Raw genomic sequence first — 16727 nt, forward strand, 5'->3', positions numbered from 1 at the left:
GTTTCCTCTGGAGCAAACATAACCTCATTCTTTAATAATGGATGTATTCAGTAGTTCATAGCTGGTGGATTTAAAGGTGGAAAAGTATAAAAAAGTTGTGACTTTTTAAAGATGAAAGGATTACTCCACCAGCCATTTCTCTGGTGTGCCTGACATCATGTTCATCGATTGAACTCAACCTTTTATTTGAACACGTCGACCAGTGAGCCGGAGGAGATGGGAAGCTTGTACATTCGGCGAGACAATTTCACTATGGCAACAACGAAATAGCATCTCAATTTCTCCCCACTCGTGTCACAAAACTGCAATTTTTTTCCTCCATCCCTGCCCTGCACCCAGACAACAAAGCGATGAAGCGGGCCGCTCGGTCTCAAAGTTGTACAAACAAGTATCAAGAAACTCTTGAGCCGTGTGAACATTTATTCTCATCTTGCAGTTAGTTGTACATTGTCAATATTTTAATATTGTCTCTCTTTTATGCTTTCAAAATTTCACCTTTGCTGCATCTGCACTATACACTGTGTGCACAATTATTAGGCAAGTGTGTATTTTGACCATGCGATAATTTGTATGCATACTCTCCAACTACATGCTGTATAAACTTCAATGTTTATTCAATACAAGCAAGTGATGTGTATTCCTATAATGAGGGATGGTCAGGCCTAAGGAGATCAACACCCTATATCACAGTGTGCATCATTAATAGGCAGCTTGTTTTCCTCAGGCAAAATGGGGCAAAAAAGTAAAGATTTAGGTGACTGTCAAAAATTGTAAAAAGTCTTTCGGGGGTTGCAGGACTCTGACACCTGAACACCACTGAACAAGACACACATGTTGAAACGTCGAGACAGGGTCAGGAAATATCACAATACACATTTTTCAAAGACTGATGAGAGTGACTCTTGACGGAACAACTGGACCTGTGGCTGGATCAATAACGGCCACAGAGCTCCACTTTCAAATCAGACGCCAGCAAGGTAGAGACGGGGTACTGGTATGATTATTTCCCAGGCACCATCAGACTTTGGGCAAATGTTCTGGGAGCACCATGGAAAAGGATGGTTTGTCAATCCTAAACCCAGGGCACATACAGAAAAATAACCATCCCAATTCACACATGCAGTGCAAGTCTTAGATATTGTTTGTTGAATGAAGGAGGAAGCAGGAGCATTCAAAAGCAACACAAACATGTCCCAATAGAGGTCCAAACATCAGATATGTCCTTTCAGATGTGTTTATTTGAAATGTGTTGACTTGTTTTTATACTCAGTTTTTGTGTTGACTGTTTTTGACAAGGAGGTACTCTGACCAAAACATTTCACTGCCCTCTGTAACTTGCCAAGAAGGTAGTGTCTGCTTCTAAGTACATATTTACAAGAAGCAAGTACACAAAGCAGTGCAGTGTTGAAAAAAACAGTAGCAGTGTAAATATAAGTCAATTGTACATGAATTATAAATATCGCATATTCAAAAGTGAATTGCACGATTGCTGACAAAGACCACAAATGGCCGCTAATGGCCAAACGCTGCCAACCCAAGAATGATGCAAAACCAGACACATAAAACAAATGCAGCAGGAAAACACTGCAATGCAAAAAAATAAACATCACAGAACTCAACCAGAAGCAGAAATTTTAATTATACACATATAAATAGAAATTATGAACATAAACATGAATAGTCAGCAGTATCCAATGTAAAAGGAACTATATTTTGTATTAATACCGAAGTAAAAAAGCAAGTCAATATTAAGTATTATTAGTGGACGGATAACTACATTTAAAGACCTATAAGCAGAATGCAATACTGCATGTAATAAATATTCTGTTGTGAATGTGAACAACAGCAGCAAGACTAAGGAGCAGCAATCATTTACAAGGAGGAATAAAAAATATTATGCGTTTGGGAGTGAAAGCAGCAATATTAACTGTCAAAATTGACATGCCAACTATGCATAAATTAATAATAAATAAAGCATGTGCACAGTCTACTGAGACCCTTGATGATAATGAACGAAGGACCTGCTGTATCGGTCCTTCACACATTTGGGATCAAACATTATCCTTCACATCTTTCTTTACATTATCTCATGGGTGACCTTGAGTCTATCCAGGGTGACATTATAGATATGATGTACTGTCCAAAGGTAATGGATAGGAAGGTCAATTCTTTTGATTTTGATGTTTACTTGAAGGCATTTCAGATCAAAAGGGGAACGAGACAAAAATTCTGATTTGGTGATTGAACATTTATTGATCCCGGGGGTGGGGAAATTCAGGCCCCAGCAGTATTCATACCACACAGTTGCCGACCCAGTCCCGTCTTCTGACCGACCAAGCTTGATCGCCACCCGTCCAGTGACCAAGCCTGAATGCCACCTGCCCTGATCTACACCTGATTAATGCCCACGATACAGCCTCGACTCTGAGCTACCCAAGCCCGATCCAAATTCCCTCCATTAAATAAAACAGTGTGTCACACTTGTTTGCCCCACTCGTCTGTCATTCCTAATCAAATTTTCTTTGTATTTAAATGTTCTGTGCAGCCCAACTAACCGAAACACAGCGTTGTGATTAATTAATCATATGCGGGATATGAATTAAAAAAACACAATCCATCTCAAGGGACAGCCATTTAGTCACCAGGTCTCGAGTCCCATCCAATCATGGCTCACCAGTTTTCGGAGGCTGAGACATGATTGGTTGTGACCTGAAAGCTGAAAACTGTGATGTCATTTTCAGTCGACAGCAAATGGCAAAATGGCTGCCCCCTGAGATGACTTTTGCTGCAAGTCAAATTCCACAAATGTAATATTAATCAGAATTCAGTGTTTAGACTAGTGGGAGCACATACAACATATTACTGTAAAGAACATTGTGGAGCTAATTTCACTTTTAAATAAAAACTCAAGCTTGACTAACATTTATATTATATATTATATTTAATATTTGGTGGCATAATCCTTAGTTGCTTTAACTGCATCAAGCCTGCGACCCATTTTCTTCAGCAGACTTGTGCGCTGCAGTCCAGCAGAATGTACCGTACTTTTTCTCAACAGAATGTGTTTGAACCTCAAAGCCTCAGCCAAGCATGGCCCTTTGAGCTTACATTAGCTTCACCGGCGAAATCGTCTTCTGCTCTGCTAATCTCATCATTCTCCTCTCTGCTGGAAATTAAGTCAGCAGGTAAAACACATACTACTCAGTCAAGCAAGGAACTAGTCTTTCATTTGGGTTAAATCCTGCCTGTGAGGCTGGATCAGTATGGGTGGAGCGTTCTGAAAAGCAGGGGACTTAAAAACTTTTATATTTGAAATATTTGAAGCCTAACGGGTATTCTAGGGATAGGCGCAGGTCAAATATTCAAAGCCAGATAAAGGGCTAAGGTCCGATAACTTGCTTCAGATGTGTAAATGAGCAAGATTCTTACACAAACGTCCATTAATATTTGAATTATATTCGTTGGAATACAAAGAAAAAATAGGCATCTGTGTGTATATAACGTCTTTCCACACAGTACTGCACGCACACAATTTTTTCCTGTCTATATACGACAAGAGGACTCATCCGAAGCACCTGAGGCAAAGAAGAACAACAAGCAAATGCATTTTGGATGTCCTCTTTCCCTTGAGCTCTTTGATAAGCACCTGCTTCTCAACTCCGCTTTGCAGAAAGGTGGTTGCGGGGCTGGGGCACCTGCTCCAGCCCGATTGAGTTTCACACCCCACAAACCAAGTCAAACTTTAGAAATCTCACTGGGTTTGGTGCCTCCCTGCTGCTTGTAATGTCTCATAACTGCAGAATGCCCACTATCAGATAGCGTAGAGGAGAATGAAGAGGTACGATACTTGTCTTTTTTTCCCTAAAAAATCACCTAGCCATTGTATAAAAACTGTATCTTGCATGATCGTCACGAACACTGAATGCCTTTAAAAATAATTGCCAACGGTTTTTGACAAACCTCTTCAACCAAATAACTGTAAAGTCATCCAGCCAACCTCTCTCTTTGTCAAGGTCCAAATTATGTGTGAAACAAGTGGAATCATCCCTATTTTAGGAAATTTGTTACTTCGGAATCAATTTCACTATCAACTTTTTATTTACTTTGTAAAATATGTGTAGGCGGCACTGGTTAGCACATCCACCTCACAGTTAGGAGGATGCGGGTTCGATATCCACCTCCGGCCCTCCCTGTGTGGAGTTTGCATGTTCTCCCCGTGCACGTGTTGGTTTTCTCCAGTCACTCCGGTTTCCTCCCACGTCCCAAAAATACATGCTGGATAGGCTGATTGATCACTCCAAATTGCCGCTAGGTGTGAGTGCGAGTGCGGATGGTTGTTCGTTTCTGTGTGTTAGTCTGTATCTGTCATACAAAGTGGAGTACAAGAGTCACACCAACAGGTCCCATAGAAATAAAACAATAGTTTAGCTATAATGGAACTTTGTCCCACATTTCACACAAAGGATAATGTGGCGTAGGAATAAGATGGATACAGTCGGAAGTTTAACTAAATGTTTAAAAATATATATATATACAATAACAATAGGGAAATAAGGGAAGGGAAATAAAGCATTACATAACACCAAGATCCTATCATAGCAGCATAAGTACAGCAAGACAACGGGTGCGTCACCGCCAGCGCCACCTATTGAGCAATTTAATGGCAACGTGGCAGCGAAGTGATCCAAGTCAATGTATTTTTTTATTATTATTGATGGCTTTTAACTATTGTATAGAATAGGGTAATTATCAACGTACATGACACATCATGCAACAAGGAATGGTAATTTAATTCAAACTCTGATGGCTAATCAAAACAGTTCTTTAGGACACGTGAGACATTGCTGCATTCCCATTGGGCAATTCGTATTAAACGAGTCTTGCCGGCCGGCACAAATGCGCTAGAAGTTAGTACCTAAGAAAATATAAGCGTGTGTTATATTGTTGTATCGGGCCATTTTTAACAAATCTAATTTGTGGTAGTCCCGATGAACCGATTTATATTTTATAGCAAAACAAGACGTCAGTTAAAAAAAATAATTCTCCGGAGTTTTTTGTTTTGAATGACGTTCTCGGCGGAAGGATCCAAATGCAACACGCGGTGTTATGGAGGGTAATTTGAAACTCTTGGATTTGGATTCTATTTTAATGTAATACACATCGGTTATTTTCCCCAACTGGACATTTTTTTTTAGTATATATATGTATATATGTACTTTTTTTATGACAGTTACTCATGCTTGATTCCGTATACTTGCAAGGTTGGTACTTTAAAGGAGTTGTAGCTACAGTCACTAAAGTCTCAACGTAACGTAAGCTAACCACAAATCAGTCATTTTACTATTTGAATTTGGCTGTGATAATTCTATTATGCCACATAGCTTTTTTTCCCCGGAGCATCTTCAATTGTGTATAAAAGTATTCATGAGGTGCCAAGGAGCTAGCTTTTCCTTCTTTTGCGCTCGTGTCTGCATTGTTAGCACCCGTAAGAAATCAGGATCATTTTCATTCAATGCATGTTTTGCCCAACATCAAACACTCATGTTAGGTCTCGCCAATACACTTTTTTGAAGTCACAGTGATGCTTGCTGTGTTGACATCAGATGCCCCCTGGAATACAAGTTGTAGCATTGTAGTTTATGGTTTATGCAGATGGCCACTGAACAGATGATCATCGTGGACAAGAAGACAGACGAGAGCAAAATGTCCCCTTCAAAGGATCCTGAAACTGTATCAAGGGAGCCTCTTGAGTTTCAGAAACTCAAACCTTCTCAGTTTGGCATTACTGTGCAAAGTTTCAGTCCAGTAGCATCTGGAAGTAAAGGTGAGGTTGAAGATACAATGTACAGTTGTATGAAAAGGTTTGGACACCCCTGATCATTTTGAAGATTTTCCTTTATAAACCATTGGCTGTTGAGATCAGCAATTACAGTTAAATATGTGATATTTGAGAAGTGAAATGAAGCATTTACAGAAAGTGTGCAATTGTTTCTTGAACAAAATTAGTCAGGTGCATTAAATTGGGCACAACGACAAAAAAAAAAAAAAAAAAAAACTGAAATTGCTGATTTGAACAAACATTGACTTAAGAAGGAAACTCGTGAAAATTATCTGGAGTGCCTGAACCTTTTCTTATTACTGTATTTTAAGAAAGCAAACTTGACCAACCATATCTTTGTCTCTTGCTCCAGAAAAGTCTCATTTGGCAAAATTCAAGGCAAGAAGAAGACGTTCTAATGTAGGTGTGAGAGGCTCACCAGAAACAAACTCGCTCATCCGCTTCATCGCACAAGAAAAACTGAAGAATTCCTCCAACTGTCAAACTCCAGAGGTGAGAAGTAAATTTAAAAGCTTTTGATCATCTTTGTATTTACACTGTCATGTTTCAAGAAAAAGACCAATAACTATTTTTACATTAATATTAAAATATATACATTATTTATTTATTTATTAACAAAGTGACACTTTGGGAATGTTGGTTACATGCATTCAGACTTGTAATAGTTTACCCTGATTAATCTGTGATTTGCATAATTTTAAGCTTTGTGTGGTATGGTTGTCGTTAGGTAGTGACAGGGCTGTGGTTATGTCCAATAAATTTTATATCTACATTAGGAGATTGCATGATTCCTATATTTGTCACATCACCGGCAATGTAAAGGTCTGTAAATAAGCAAGGCAAAACAATGGCGGTTTCACTTTCACAAAGTTTCTTCATCTGTGCCAAAGAGGCAGACTTTCATTCAAATATAATACAAGTTGATTTATATGGCACATTTCACAACGGCTGCAGCAGCAACAAAGCGCTTTACATATAACAATAGATAATGATGCAAATACAAAGACAGTGGAAACAGTAAATCAAAACAAATGTATATCTAGTAATAGTACTTGTTATATATATATACGTATAACGTAGACGCCAATACAACAATGACAAGGTTGAGAAAACTTGGTGGCTTTGTTTGTAATCTTCACAGATACAAATACAATCACTTTTGTTACTATTTCCACACCGACATAAATCAAATACTCTTCTAAATTGTTTATGATGAATGAGGGAATGCGCTCACACTCTTTAACTTGATCTGACAATTATTTTATGATCAAAACAACAAACAACATTGGTATTATTTGGTTTTACTCATTTTAGTCATAGGCGTCCTTGTTTTGTCCTTCATGATTGAATATTGAGTTGCAGCACTGAGTAGAATTGTTGTGTCCGCTATCTGAACTCAGCAGCTTGTCAGAGGTAGCCCCTTCCTTCCTCGAGTAGCATCCACCCTGAAGCAGAAAATAGCTTCCTTCCAGACTTTGGTGTTTGTGGAGGAGAGCGAGGTTTGTGATCAGGATGACAACACTGGTGGATGCATGACGACAAAGGATTATCTTTCTGGTAAGTCGTTACACCAGGATTAAAAGTTTATTTCTCAACAATGGTCAGTGGCTTTATTGCTGCCTGTCTGGCAGCAATGCACCATGCAAAAGAAATGGTTAACCCCAACTTTGGGAGCCAAGTGTCAGTGCATTCCATGTTTATTCACGGCACAAAAAAAATATGGTACATTATTGTATGTAGGAATAATTTCGGTCTTGACTGTATATAATGGAGGCAACTTCCAACATCACTAGCCAGAGAAAAAGACTTAGCTACCCAGCAGTAAAAGAGAATGATTGATCCAGTGGGGTTTGCCAGTTGTATGTATGTAAGTTCTGTGATTGCTTTCGCCTCAATAGTTGTGAACTCTTTTATGCATATTTTAATATTATGACTACAGAAAACCCTTCCACTCCATATTGTATGCACGGTGGAGCACTGGTTAGCACGGTGGAGCACTGGTTAGCACGGTTAGGAGGGTGCGAGTTCGATTCCACTGTGTGGAGTTTGCATGTTCTCCCCGTGCCCGCCTGGGTTTTCTCCAGGCACTCCGGTTTCCTCCCACCCCCCAAAAAGCATGCTTGGTAGGCCGATTGAGCACTCCAAATTGTCCCGAGGTGTGCATGTGAGTGTGGATGGTTGTTCGTTTCTGTGTGCCCTGTGATTGGCTGGCAACCGGTTCAGGGTGTCCCCCGCCTACTGCCTGATGACTGCTGTGATAGGCTCCAGCACACCCTCGACCACTGTGGGGACAAGCGGTATAGAAAATGGATGGATGGACATGCTATGGCAAGTTCTTTTCCATTGTAAGTCTCCAGAAAAATGCTTCTGTGAGAGATCAATTACAACGCACATAATAGTGTCATAATATTCATTCCCCCACCACCACCAGTTTGTCTGTAATGTACTCACTGCAATATTTTCAAGTTTGTAGAACACAGAAACACAAACACTAACCATTTTACATCCATGCCTGCCCCAAATAATTAAGACCCAAAAAAAAGTCCAGTATTGTTTTTGTGTGTCTTCAAATCTTTTCCATTGGCTGCATTTTTTTATTTCAGATGAACACAACCAAGAAGGGAAAGAGAACCACCATCGAGCAGCGTCACCCACACCCAGCAAGAAGCGTCGTGTGGGCCCCCTCAAACGCTGCGAAGTGCAGATAAGAGTTGCACACACTCCAGACCTTCCCTTAAATGGCAGAGACAAGGAGGTATTATCACTCTACCCATAGACTCCCTTGACTGCCGTCTTTAAATCGGGTTTCTGCTTCTTTCTAGTTAATTAAAAAAAAAAAAACAAGTACAGCATTTTTGCTGTTCTACAGATTAAAAGTTTTCTAAGTATTCTGTTGGATCCATAGGGAGATAAGGAGCAAGTGGCAGAATGCAATGACGATGTCAAAACAGAACCTGTGCCGTCAAGTGAGACTGAAGAAGAAACCCAACCTGTGCTTCCTTGTACACCTCTTCGTGGTTACCGTGAGCGACACATGTCCTTGGAACATTGTGCCTTTTCCTCCAAAAACAACCAACAGGTGTGAGATTTGCTTGTAGACACACATTAGTTAGGAATTGACAAAAATGCGGCACTGAATTCTTAACAGTTGTAAACATCTCCAAAACATGTTTGTATAGTACTGTAAGACGTGCTTTTTGGTTCATGAAGCACCACTTTACAAAATTGTATGTATCGTTGTTTGACTAAACGACCGTTACATGCCATCTCGCTCCATAGCACACTGAGAATTTTTAGGTTTTTATTGCTATTATTTTTTTTTTCCAATTCCTTTTAGTTGGCGACAGTTTGAATTTTGACTATTTGTAGGCCGGGCCAGTCCCAATTCTCCGCAAATAGTGTGGTTCAACTGTACAGTAAATAAACAAGTTGGTTAAATAGATTGATGTGCTGTATATACAATTTGACAAAAACAAAGTCAGCTGTAAATGCACCATACCTTTCACACTGAAGTTACTTCACCGTGTCCCACTGTTTACAGAGTGTCAACATCATCGACAACAGTTAGTAATGCCAATGCTTCTACGTGTGTTAGGTGGAAACACTTGAACTAAGTCCAACAGAAAGGCAATGGAACATATTTTTTCTCAACAGGAAAATGTGTTTGAACCTCAAAGCCCCAGCCGACCAAAGCCTAGTGACCTCACATCACTTTCACCAAAGGAATCTTTCTCTGTTTTCCAGTTCTCTTCACTCCCCTCTCAATCATCCGGTAAAATACACACTGCTCTTGGTCATGCAAGAATTTTGTCTTTCATGTCGGTCCCAAATAGATTGACCTTTAAGGTGGCAAGATTAATTGATCATTAAATTAATTGACAACTTTTTGCTGTTTGATTAATCATTTAAAGCCATTTTTGTTAAAACATGTGCATCCTCGCGCTGTCAGTGAGCCGACCTGTGTGTATCAATTACGGATAAATAACTGCGAGACAAGTCTTGATGGCCGATGTGTCAAAATGTAAAAGTTGGACTTGGAAAGATTTGGAGCACCGGACTTCCAGTGATGTGGGGCCAGCCGAGTGTGGTCACTTAAAGCAATTCCTTTTCAGATAGGCAGTAGTGAGCATATCCCATAAGTAGACTTCAGGGGAAATGTAAGTCAAATGAACCCTTACTGATTAATACATAACAACCTATGAACGATTGAGATGCCAAAAAGTCTTTGGGATGCGTTATGTTTACCATCTTAATTTATTGTGAAAGAAAACAGACAGAAACATGACATGACAGAAAAGGCACTTTAGTTGTCCAATTTGTTGTTGTCAATTTCAGCATTTCAGGACTGGTAGAGGCTGTGATGATATATATTTTCAAATTTTTGTTGTTGCTCTTACGGTTTTGGCAACCAAAACCACAACAAGAAATTTTTCTACATAAAAGTGATTGGCCTTACAAAAAGCTTGCACTGTTAATAACCTTGAATTCTTTCCATTTTGATCATTATTGTGCATACAGAAGCCAGCGAGTTGTCTGGGGCATCTGCAGAAAAGAAGAAAAAGAAGCGGGTGCATTTTGGATGCCCACTTTCCCCTGAGTTTTTTGATAAGCAACTGCCTCCCAGCACCCCATTGCAGAAAGGGCAAACGCCAGCTCGAGCTTCCACACCAGGTGGGATCTTAAAGAAGACACCGCAGAGGAGTGAGTCTTTTACTTCGCAAGCCCAGCGAGATCTTTGCAGTATGTTTGGTGCCTCCCCTGCACCAATGTCTGCAATGTCTCATGACCACAGAATGCTCCATATGGCGGAAGATGGGGTGGAGAAGTTTGAAAAGGTATGTTACATGTCTTTTATTCATTAATATTCATTTTTTTTTAATACAGCATTAGGAATTGTTCAGATTATGATGCAAAAATTGGACATTCTTGAATTTCCTAACTTAACCCTGTTCCTCGAGGGCTGGTGTCCTGCATGTTTTAGATGTCGCCCTGCTGCATCAAAACTGATTCAAATGATCAGAATAGTTATCCTGCTTCTGCAGACCTTGATGATTATCTATGATATAAAGGGTTTTTTTAACGCCATAAATAAAATAAAAACATGCCGAGGGAGTTTTCAACATGTTTTCTTAGTTTGAACATTCAATTTTGTAATGTATTCAAATGAATATATGGTGCATTGAAAGGGCTTTAGAAATCTTTGTATTGTAATTTTATGTACATTTTACACAACGTCCCAACAATTCAGTGCTTTATATTTTTCTGCATCTAGATCATTTTTCCTTCAACAGAAGACAGTGATTCTACAATTATGTCTGATACAGGTGGGATATAGCATTTTATTGACAGTTATAGTGTGGAGTCAGCATAATTACTTCTTTTTTTTTCCAGAATTGAAGAATTATACCCAGCTGAATTTAAATGATGCTTTCGATGATGAGGCTCTTTCTCCAGAGGTATCAACAGGTACAACTTAATATTTGCCTTTTTTATAGATGCAGTGCATTGAGAAAGTATTAAGCCTCATAAAACATTTTCATATTTCTGTTGATTAGCCATTATTTACGTGATCTACAATGTATTTTTATTTCCATACTCCATAATGACCACACGAAAGGAGAATACATTATGCTGTTGCATTTAATTTGAGACAATTCGGAAACAGTTGCAACATTAAAGGAGATGGGCAAACAGTCAAAGTTTTGGACAACCAGGACTCTACCTTGAGCAAAGATAGGCAACTGGTGGCCCTTGATCCCACTTCCAAAGGCTCCTTGATTAATTTGTAAAATCTCCAAATTCAGGCAAATTTCATAATTCAAACAATACACTGAACTGTATTATCTGTAAAAGTCAATTCTACAAAGCATTGTACTACTTGAAGCAAACATTTATCTTCATGTGATATTTTTGCTTTATATTGTGATACTTTTCCTTGTAGCTGTATCATGGTAATATAGTAATAAGCACTTTGTTACAGCTGCAGCAGCTGTTGTGAAATGCGCTATATTGATAGAGTTGTATAGTATTATATTTCTTATGTTCTCTTGTATTCGTAGTAATTCATTATTTAATTAATGTAATTAGTAGGTAAGCAACTGAATTTCTTGCATTTTGTCCCCTTAGACGTGAAGTCTGAAATAAGGCCAGCCTATGAGTCAAACGCCCTGAACGAGCGAGAGTCTTTGTCAGAGGAGAAACAACCTGAGGTTGTCGGTGATGCTGCACCCAGATTGAAGAACTGGGAAAATAAGGTTTTTTGTGCATTCTTGTTTACTTCAAAAGGTCACTGTCATACTGCAGTGTAATGTTTGTTTTTTCCTATGGATTTTTATGATGCCATTACTGAAGAGTTCCATTAATGGGGATTATTAGACCTAGAAATGTAACAAAATGTGTGTTGCAGGGTCCTTAGCATCAGTCATTAAATGATCATGTGTGAAAGTTGTCTAGCCGTAGGTATGATGACATTTTGTTTATTAATGATGATGACCTGAATTTATCGTTGACAATTTTTATCACATGACAAAAAATCAACTCAGTGACTCCAATTTAACCCAAACAATTACCGTGAAATAAAACTTACATCACAGTGGCGAAATGGAAAAATAAAACGATTCCAAAGAAATCCCAGGAGTTCAGTAAGGTGATGGAGAACAGAATCAGAGTGAGATATTCCATGAGCGACTCAAAACCTACAATAACCCAATGAAACGGGCAAGAAGTCCCCATTTTTAGAATTCATCACAGACAACAAAAACAATCCAAGTTATTTTCTATTCCATGAGCAACTACAAAACTACAATAACCCAGTGAAATGCGTAAGAAGTCCCCATTTTTAGAACTCATCACAGAAAACAAAAGCTATCCCAAGGTATTTTTCCAACACAACTGACTTGTCGCTTTCATCTGGATTCATGTTCCTTCAGAACACATTCAATTGAGAGTCAATTTTCGGTCCAATTATGTTTAATCTATACATAGTATGCGTCACCTTGGGGATGTCTTCAGGAGGTACAGTTAAGCAGATGACACACGGCTGTACAGTTCATCACTGTGTCTTCTGATGACAGCAGTGTAGCCTTCAGAAGGCAGTTCTTAACTGTATTTTACATATTAAGTCATGGATGGCTGTGAATTTGCAACAGACACAAGTGAGATTTTAGTCGTTAGTTCTGAAGGGAGACTGTTAGAATGTGTCTGTGATGTGTTTTTACCATTTTTAAGCTTGTATCCACTGAGCGGCAAAGGAGAGTGACAAACTATTTAATGCTATGTTATGCCTGTTCAGTTTCAAATATTTCATTATAGCCACAGTTTGAACCTGGAAACCCTCAATATTTGTACAAAATACTATGTTAATTAAAACCTCACCTCAAAAGTCAACCAGCAACACTAAACAGTTCATTCAGCTTTGGAAGTCCCACTGTAGCCTAATTCTTACTGGGTTTTTGTTTTTCTGACCTCAAAGTGAATGTCCCCCATTGCAGGCAGCAGAAGAATCTGAATCTACAAATGAATTTCCAGCTGCTCGTACTCGTAAGAGGAAGGTATTATGACTGCTGATCGCACCATTTAGCAGACATGATTTTCTTTTTATCAGTCAGCTTTATATAACAAGCTTCCAACAGATCTACTGTTTAATTCCAATGAATATAAAAGTAATCACATTTCAGCATAGCCACCTTATGGGCATGCGTATTTGAGAGATGGACCGTATCGTGTTCAGCATCTTTCTGCCAATTTTCGCTTTCCTTTAGCTTCCTGAAAAGAGCCAGCCTGTGAGGAGGTCGACACGCTCTGCTGCCAAGCCTTCTGAGACGATTAAAGTGAGTTTATTGAGGCTCGTGGTACACAGATCTTGGTCAGAAAAGTTCTTTTTTTTTTTTTTTTTTTTTTTTTTTTTAAATCCATGCCTTTATTACATACATTCATGCCCCATAAGGAGTATTTTTCAACGAACAAAAGATATGTTTCCAGTCGTGGTAGTATGAGAAAGTTAACACTGAGGCCGGGGTTGATATAAATTGTGTTATATATGTATCATTTACCAGTACAATGAGTGTGTATTCTTGGAGACGGACAAATAGTCCTCGTCAATTTGTAACAAGAACTGTACTTATTCCTTCTATTAAAAAATGAAAATGGTCTAAATGGACCATGCACCCACTATCATGCATCTGCATTAATGTTGCAGAAGTGCTCACATGACTGTGACGTGTTCACCTTCCTCACAGGAGGCACAGACATACCAAGTTTCAGAAAATCGGCATGCATTATACTGTATGTATCCATTAGGCGAGCGAGCGAGTAATGCCACACTTCATTGTAAATTACTAATTATATTTGAGGTTTTTTTTTTTTTTTTTTATTAAATTACATTCATAGAGCACCTTCTGTCCCCACAGCTGGCCTCTAAAGCAGCAGCAAATCGGTGGAAAAGGGAAGTCAACCTTTCTCTTTACGGCTCTCGAACATATGCATCCAAGAATCCTAGCCTCAGTCCCATCACAGAGTTGTTCCAGTCAGTAGCAGCACAACGTTGTCTCGCTACTAGCTGCGCAGGTAAGTTGTATGCTCTTCTAAACCTGGTATAATGATTAAGACACACTTAAGTTTATGCCTATAATGAAGTGAAAGGTCTCTCACATCTACAGCTATCACTTCAAGGAGACTTGTATTTACAATTTATAACTGTTCTCAGGCGTAAGACAGTGAAAAGTCTCTCTTAAAAATACAAAAAAACCCATTTTTAATATGAAGTAGTATCAAATTAACTTAATTCTATGTCCGATTATCTAAATTTCAAAACAATTAACAATTGATGTAATAGATGGATTTTATAGCTATTTTCAATCTATATCTATTTTCTATCCTAAGATTTGTCCTTAAAATTTAGATAAAAAGATTTGTCGCCCCTTTAGCACATCATTGCGATAGCCCAGCCACGACCAATTGAGCTGTGCTTAATCCAACAGGTACACTAATGTAATAAGTGAAACAAGCATGGATTGATTGGTGGTACCTGCAGAGTGAGGCCCAAGAATGACATAATAGAAAAGCGACTGTTGTGTTACCATCTCTGATGTTACATTTGTGGCACAACAGAATCAACACAGTTATCAATATCATGAAAATATTGATATACACAATAGAGGCTTATATCCTAAATTGGAGTTGACTAATTATTAGCAAAATTTCCTCTTCTGAACAACTCTTCCCTAACATTGTATTTTTCTCTAGGACTAAATCAGTGAAGCCACTTTTGGTTCCACTGAAGCAATTTCAAAACACGTTAAATTTGAAAAGCGTGAAGAGCAGGTTCATGCTGAGTTACTTGCTGGGTAACAGTTTTTTCATTGTACACCTGACAGGCACTTTGCAGACACAACTTGTAGCATACGAACAATAAGTACATTTTTCTGAACATGTCCTATTTGAACTCTTTAAATCTTGACATTTGTGAAGCCAGATGTACTGAAGTTCCTGTTGTGCTGTTGATTTCTCCCAATAATCCCAGATGAAAGTGCATACCTGAAGAATAATGCCGGTGAGTCAGATAGCAGTGGCCCCAGGACTTCAGTATGTACTGGTGAAAGTTCATCAGAAGCACCCTTGTCCTCTGGCAAAAAAGCCTCAGGGACTAACAGGTCCTCATCAAGGCCCAGGACCACAAGGCGAGGATTAAAGAAGGGCAGAGTTTCAATGCACGATCTGCTACGTGTGGCGCCTCAGATGCAGACCGATGAGAAGGCAAGCGAGAACCATGAAGAAGAGGTCACTACAAACACTGCTGGGTCAATAGACGGCCCATCAGAACAAGTGTCGGATGATGCTGAAGAACATTGCACCCTAATATTTGCTGACACACCCAGCGCACACGCAGATCCAAATTCAGATTGTTGTCATTTGGTCGTTGAAGGCTCCACCTCAGCCTGCTTGTTAGGACAACAAACCAGTATAGTGGTCTTGACAAGCACGTCCCCCCGGACAACCCAGCAGGCTCAAAATATGTCAAGATGCTTGAGGCGCTCTGTGAACCCGGCAGAGGAACAACCTCAAGCGGAAACAGAAACACAGCCCAAAACAAACAATTCATCGTGTGAATCTCCTGAAGAGGAGGCACAAGTCGACTGTGGCCCAGCCTCCTGGAAGGCTGACTTCAATTTTGAGGATGTCTTCAAACGCAGGGGACAGCGCTCAGTGCGCCGCAGCCTACGGAACCAAAGGAACACAGATAATGACTCAGGTCTGGCCTGGGTGCCTCGGATCTCACCTGAAATAAGAAAAAGAACCGTCAAGAAGATGCAGAATCGCAGATTCAGTTCGATTGTTTAACCAGTCGCCACTGTCTGAGGACACTGAGCACACCACGTGCTTATACTTTGACAGTTTTTGCATTCCACTCAAATATTACTTGCATCATATCGTTTTTCCTTCTGAATGAATTTGCCTGTTTTGCAAGGTTGTTGTTTTTTGGGATTAAAGTGCTGATTCTTTCTCCTTAACCAATCATTTGCATCATTCCTCTATGCAAGCCACTCAATATACAGAGAGCCCAATCATTTATGCTGACCTCCTCTCAATCAATATCCAACCACACATTTCCCCCCCACCCTCCAAAGTCACTAGATCCAGTCTCAATGAGTCAATATTTTCTCTTAGTGGATAGATGAAGATGGCCTTAGTGCAATACCAATCTGTCAGACAAGGTTAGAGGCTACTGGATTAATGTGAAAGAAATGGCAGGAAGGGCTAAATGAGCCCTTGAGTCATTCTCTGCTGTTGGGGTAACTAGGAGTCGTGGTGGAAAGCAGGAATAAAAGCAAACCTTTGAGAAACCAACTGTTCCTTTTATTTTGCACCCACTCTGACATCCATCAGTTTA

The 16727-nt window shown here is 39.4% G+C and overlaps 1 protein-coding gene across 4 annotated transcripts; it reads left to right on the forward strand.

The window, feature by feature from the left end:
* Positions 1–4871: 4871 nt before the first annotated feature.
* On the forward strand, positions 4872–16347 carry cdca2 (cell division cycle associated 2). Of its 4 annotated transcripts, none has more exons than XM_088377079.1 (15): positions 4872–5113; positions 5653–5824; positions 6192–6331; positions 7240–7396; positions 8443–8594; positions 8745–8918; positions 9494–9611; positions 10358–10674; positions 11112–11163; positions 11231–11305; positions 11966–12093; positions 13330–13389; positions 13600–13668; positions 14248–14404; positions 15360–16347. In XM_088377079.1, exons 1-15 carry the CDS (start codon positions 5090–5092, stop codon positions 16175–16177), a joined length of 2613 nt encoding a protein of 870 aa, XP_088233205.1. In that variant the 5' UTR covers positions 4872–5089; the 3' UTR covers positions 16178–16347. The 4 variants fall into 4 exon arrangements, with proteins under 4 accessions (XP_088233205.1, XP_088233203.1, XP_088233204.1 ...); XM_088377077.1 differs by lacking the exon at positions 4872–5113 and adding an exon at positions 5120–5261; XM_088377078.1 differs by lacking the exon at positions 4872–5113 and adding an exon at positions 5120–5261 and having other exon boundaries at positions 7243–7396.
* Positions 16348–16727: the final 380 nt, after the last annotated feature.

The sequence above is a fragment of the Syngnathus floridae genome, chromosome 5 (assembly GCF_059516105.1).
Source record: "Syngnathus floridae isolate MCC-2025c chromosome 5, RoL_Sflo_1.0, whole genome shotgun sequence".
Taxonomy (NCBI): domain Eukaryota; kingdom Metazoa; phylum Chordata; class Actinopteri; order Syngnathiformes; family Syngnathidae; genus Syngnathus; species Syngnathus floridae.

Bases quoted from the DNA above. Each gene is read 5' to 3' on its own strand.
- cdca2 (XM_088377077.1), top strand. From the start codon at position 5,211: ATGTACTTTTTTTATGACAGTTACTCATGCTTGATTCCGTATACTTGC. The intron at 9,612-10,357 runs GTAAAATACACA...TTGTGCATACAG, and splicing joins ACTCCCCTCTCAATCATCCG to AAGCCAGCGAGTTGTCTGGG. The intron at 12,094-13,329 runs GTTTTTTGTGCA...CCCCCATTGCAG, and splicing joins TGAAGAACTGGGAAAATAAG to GCAGCAGAAGAATCTGAATC.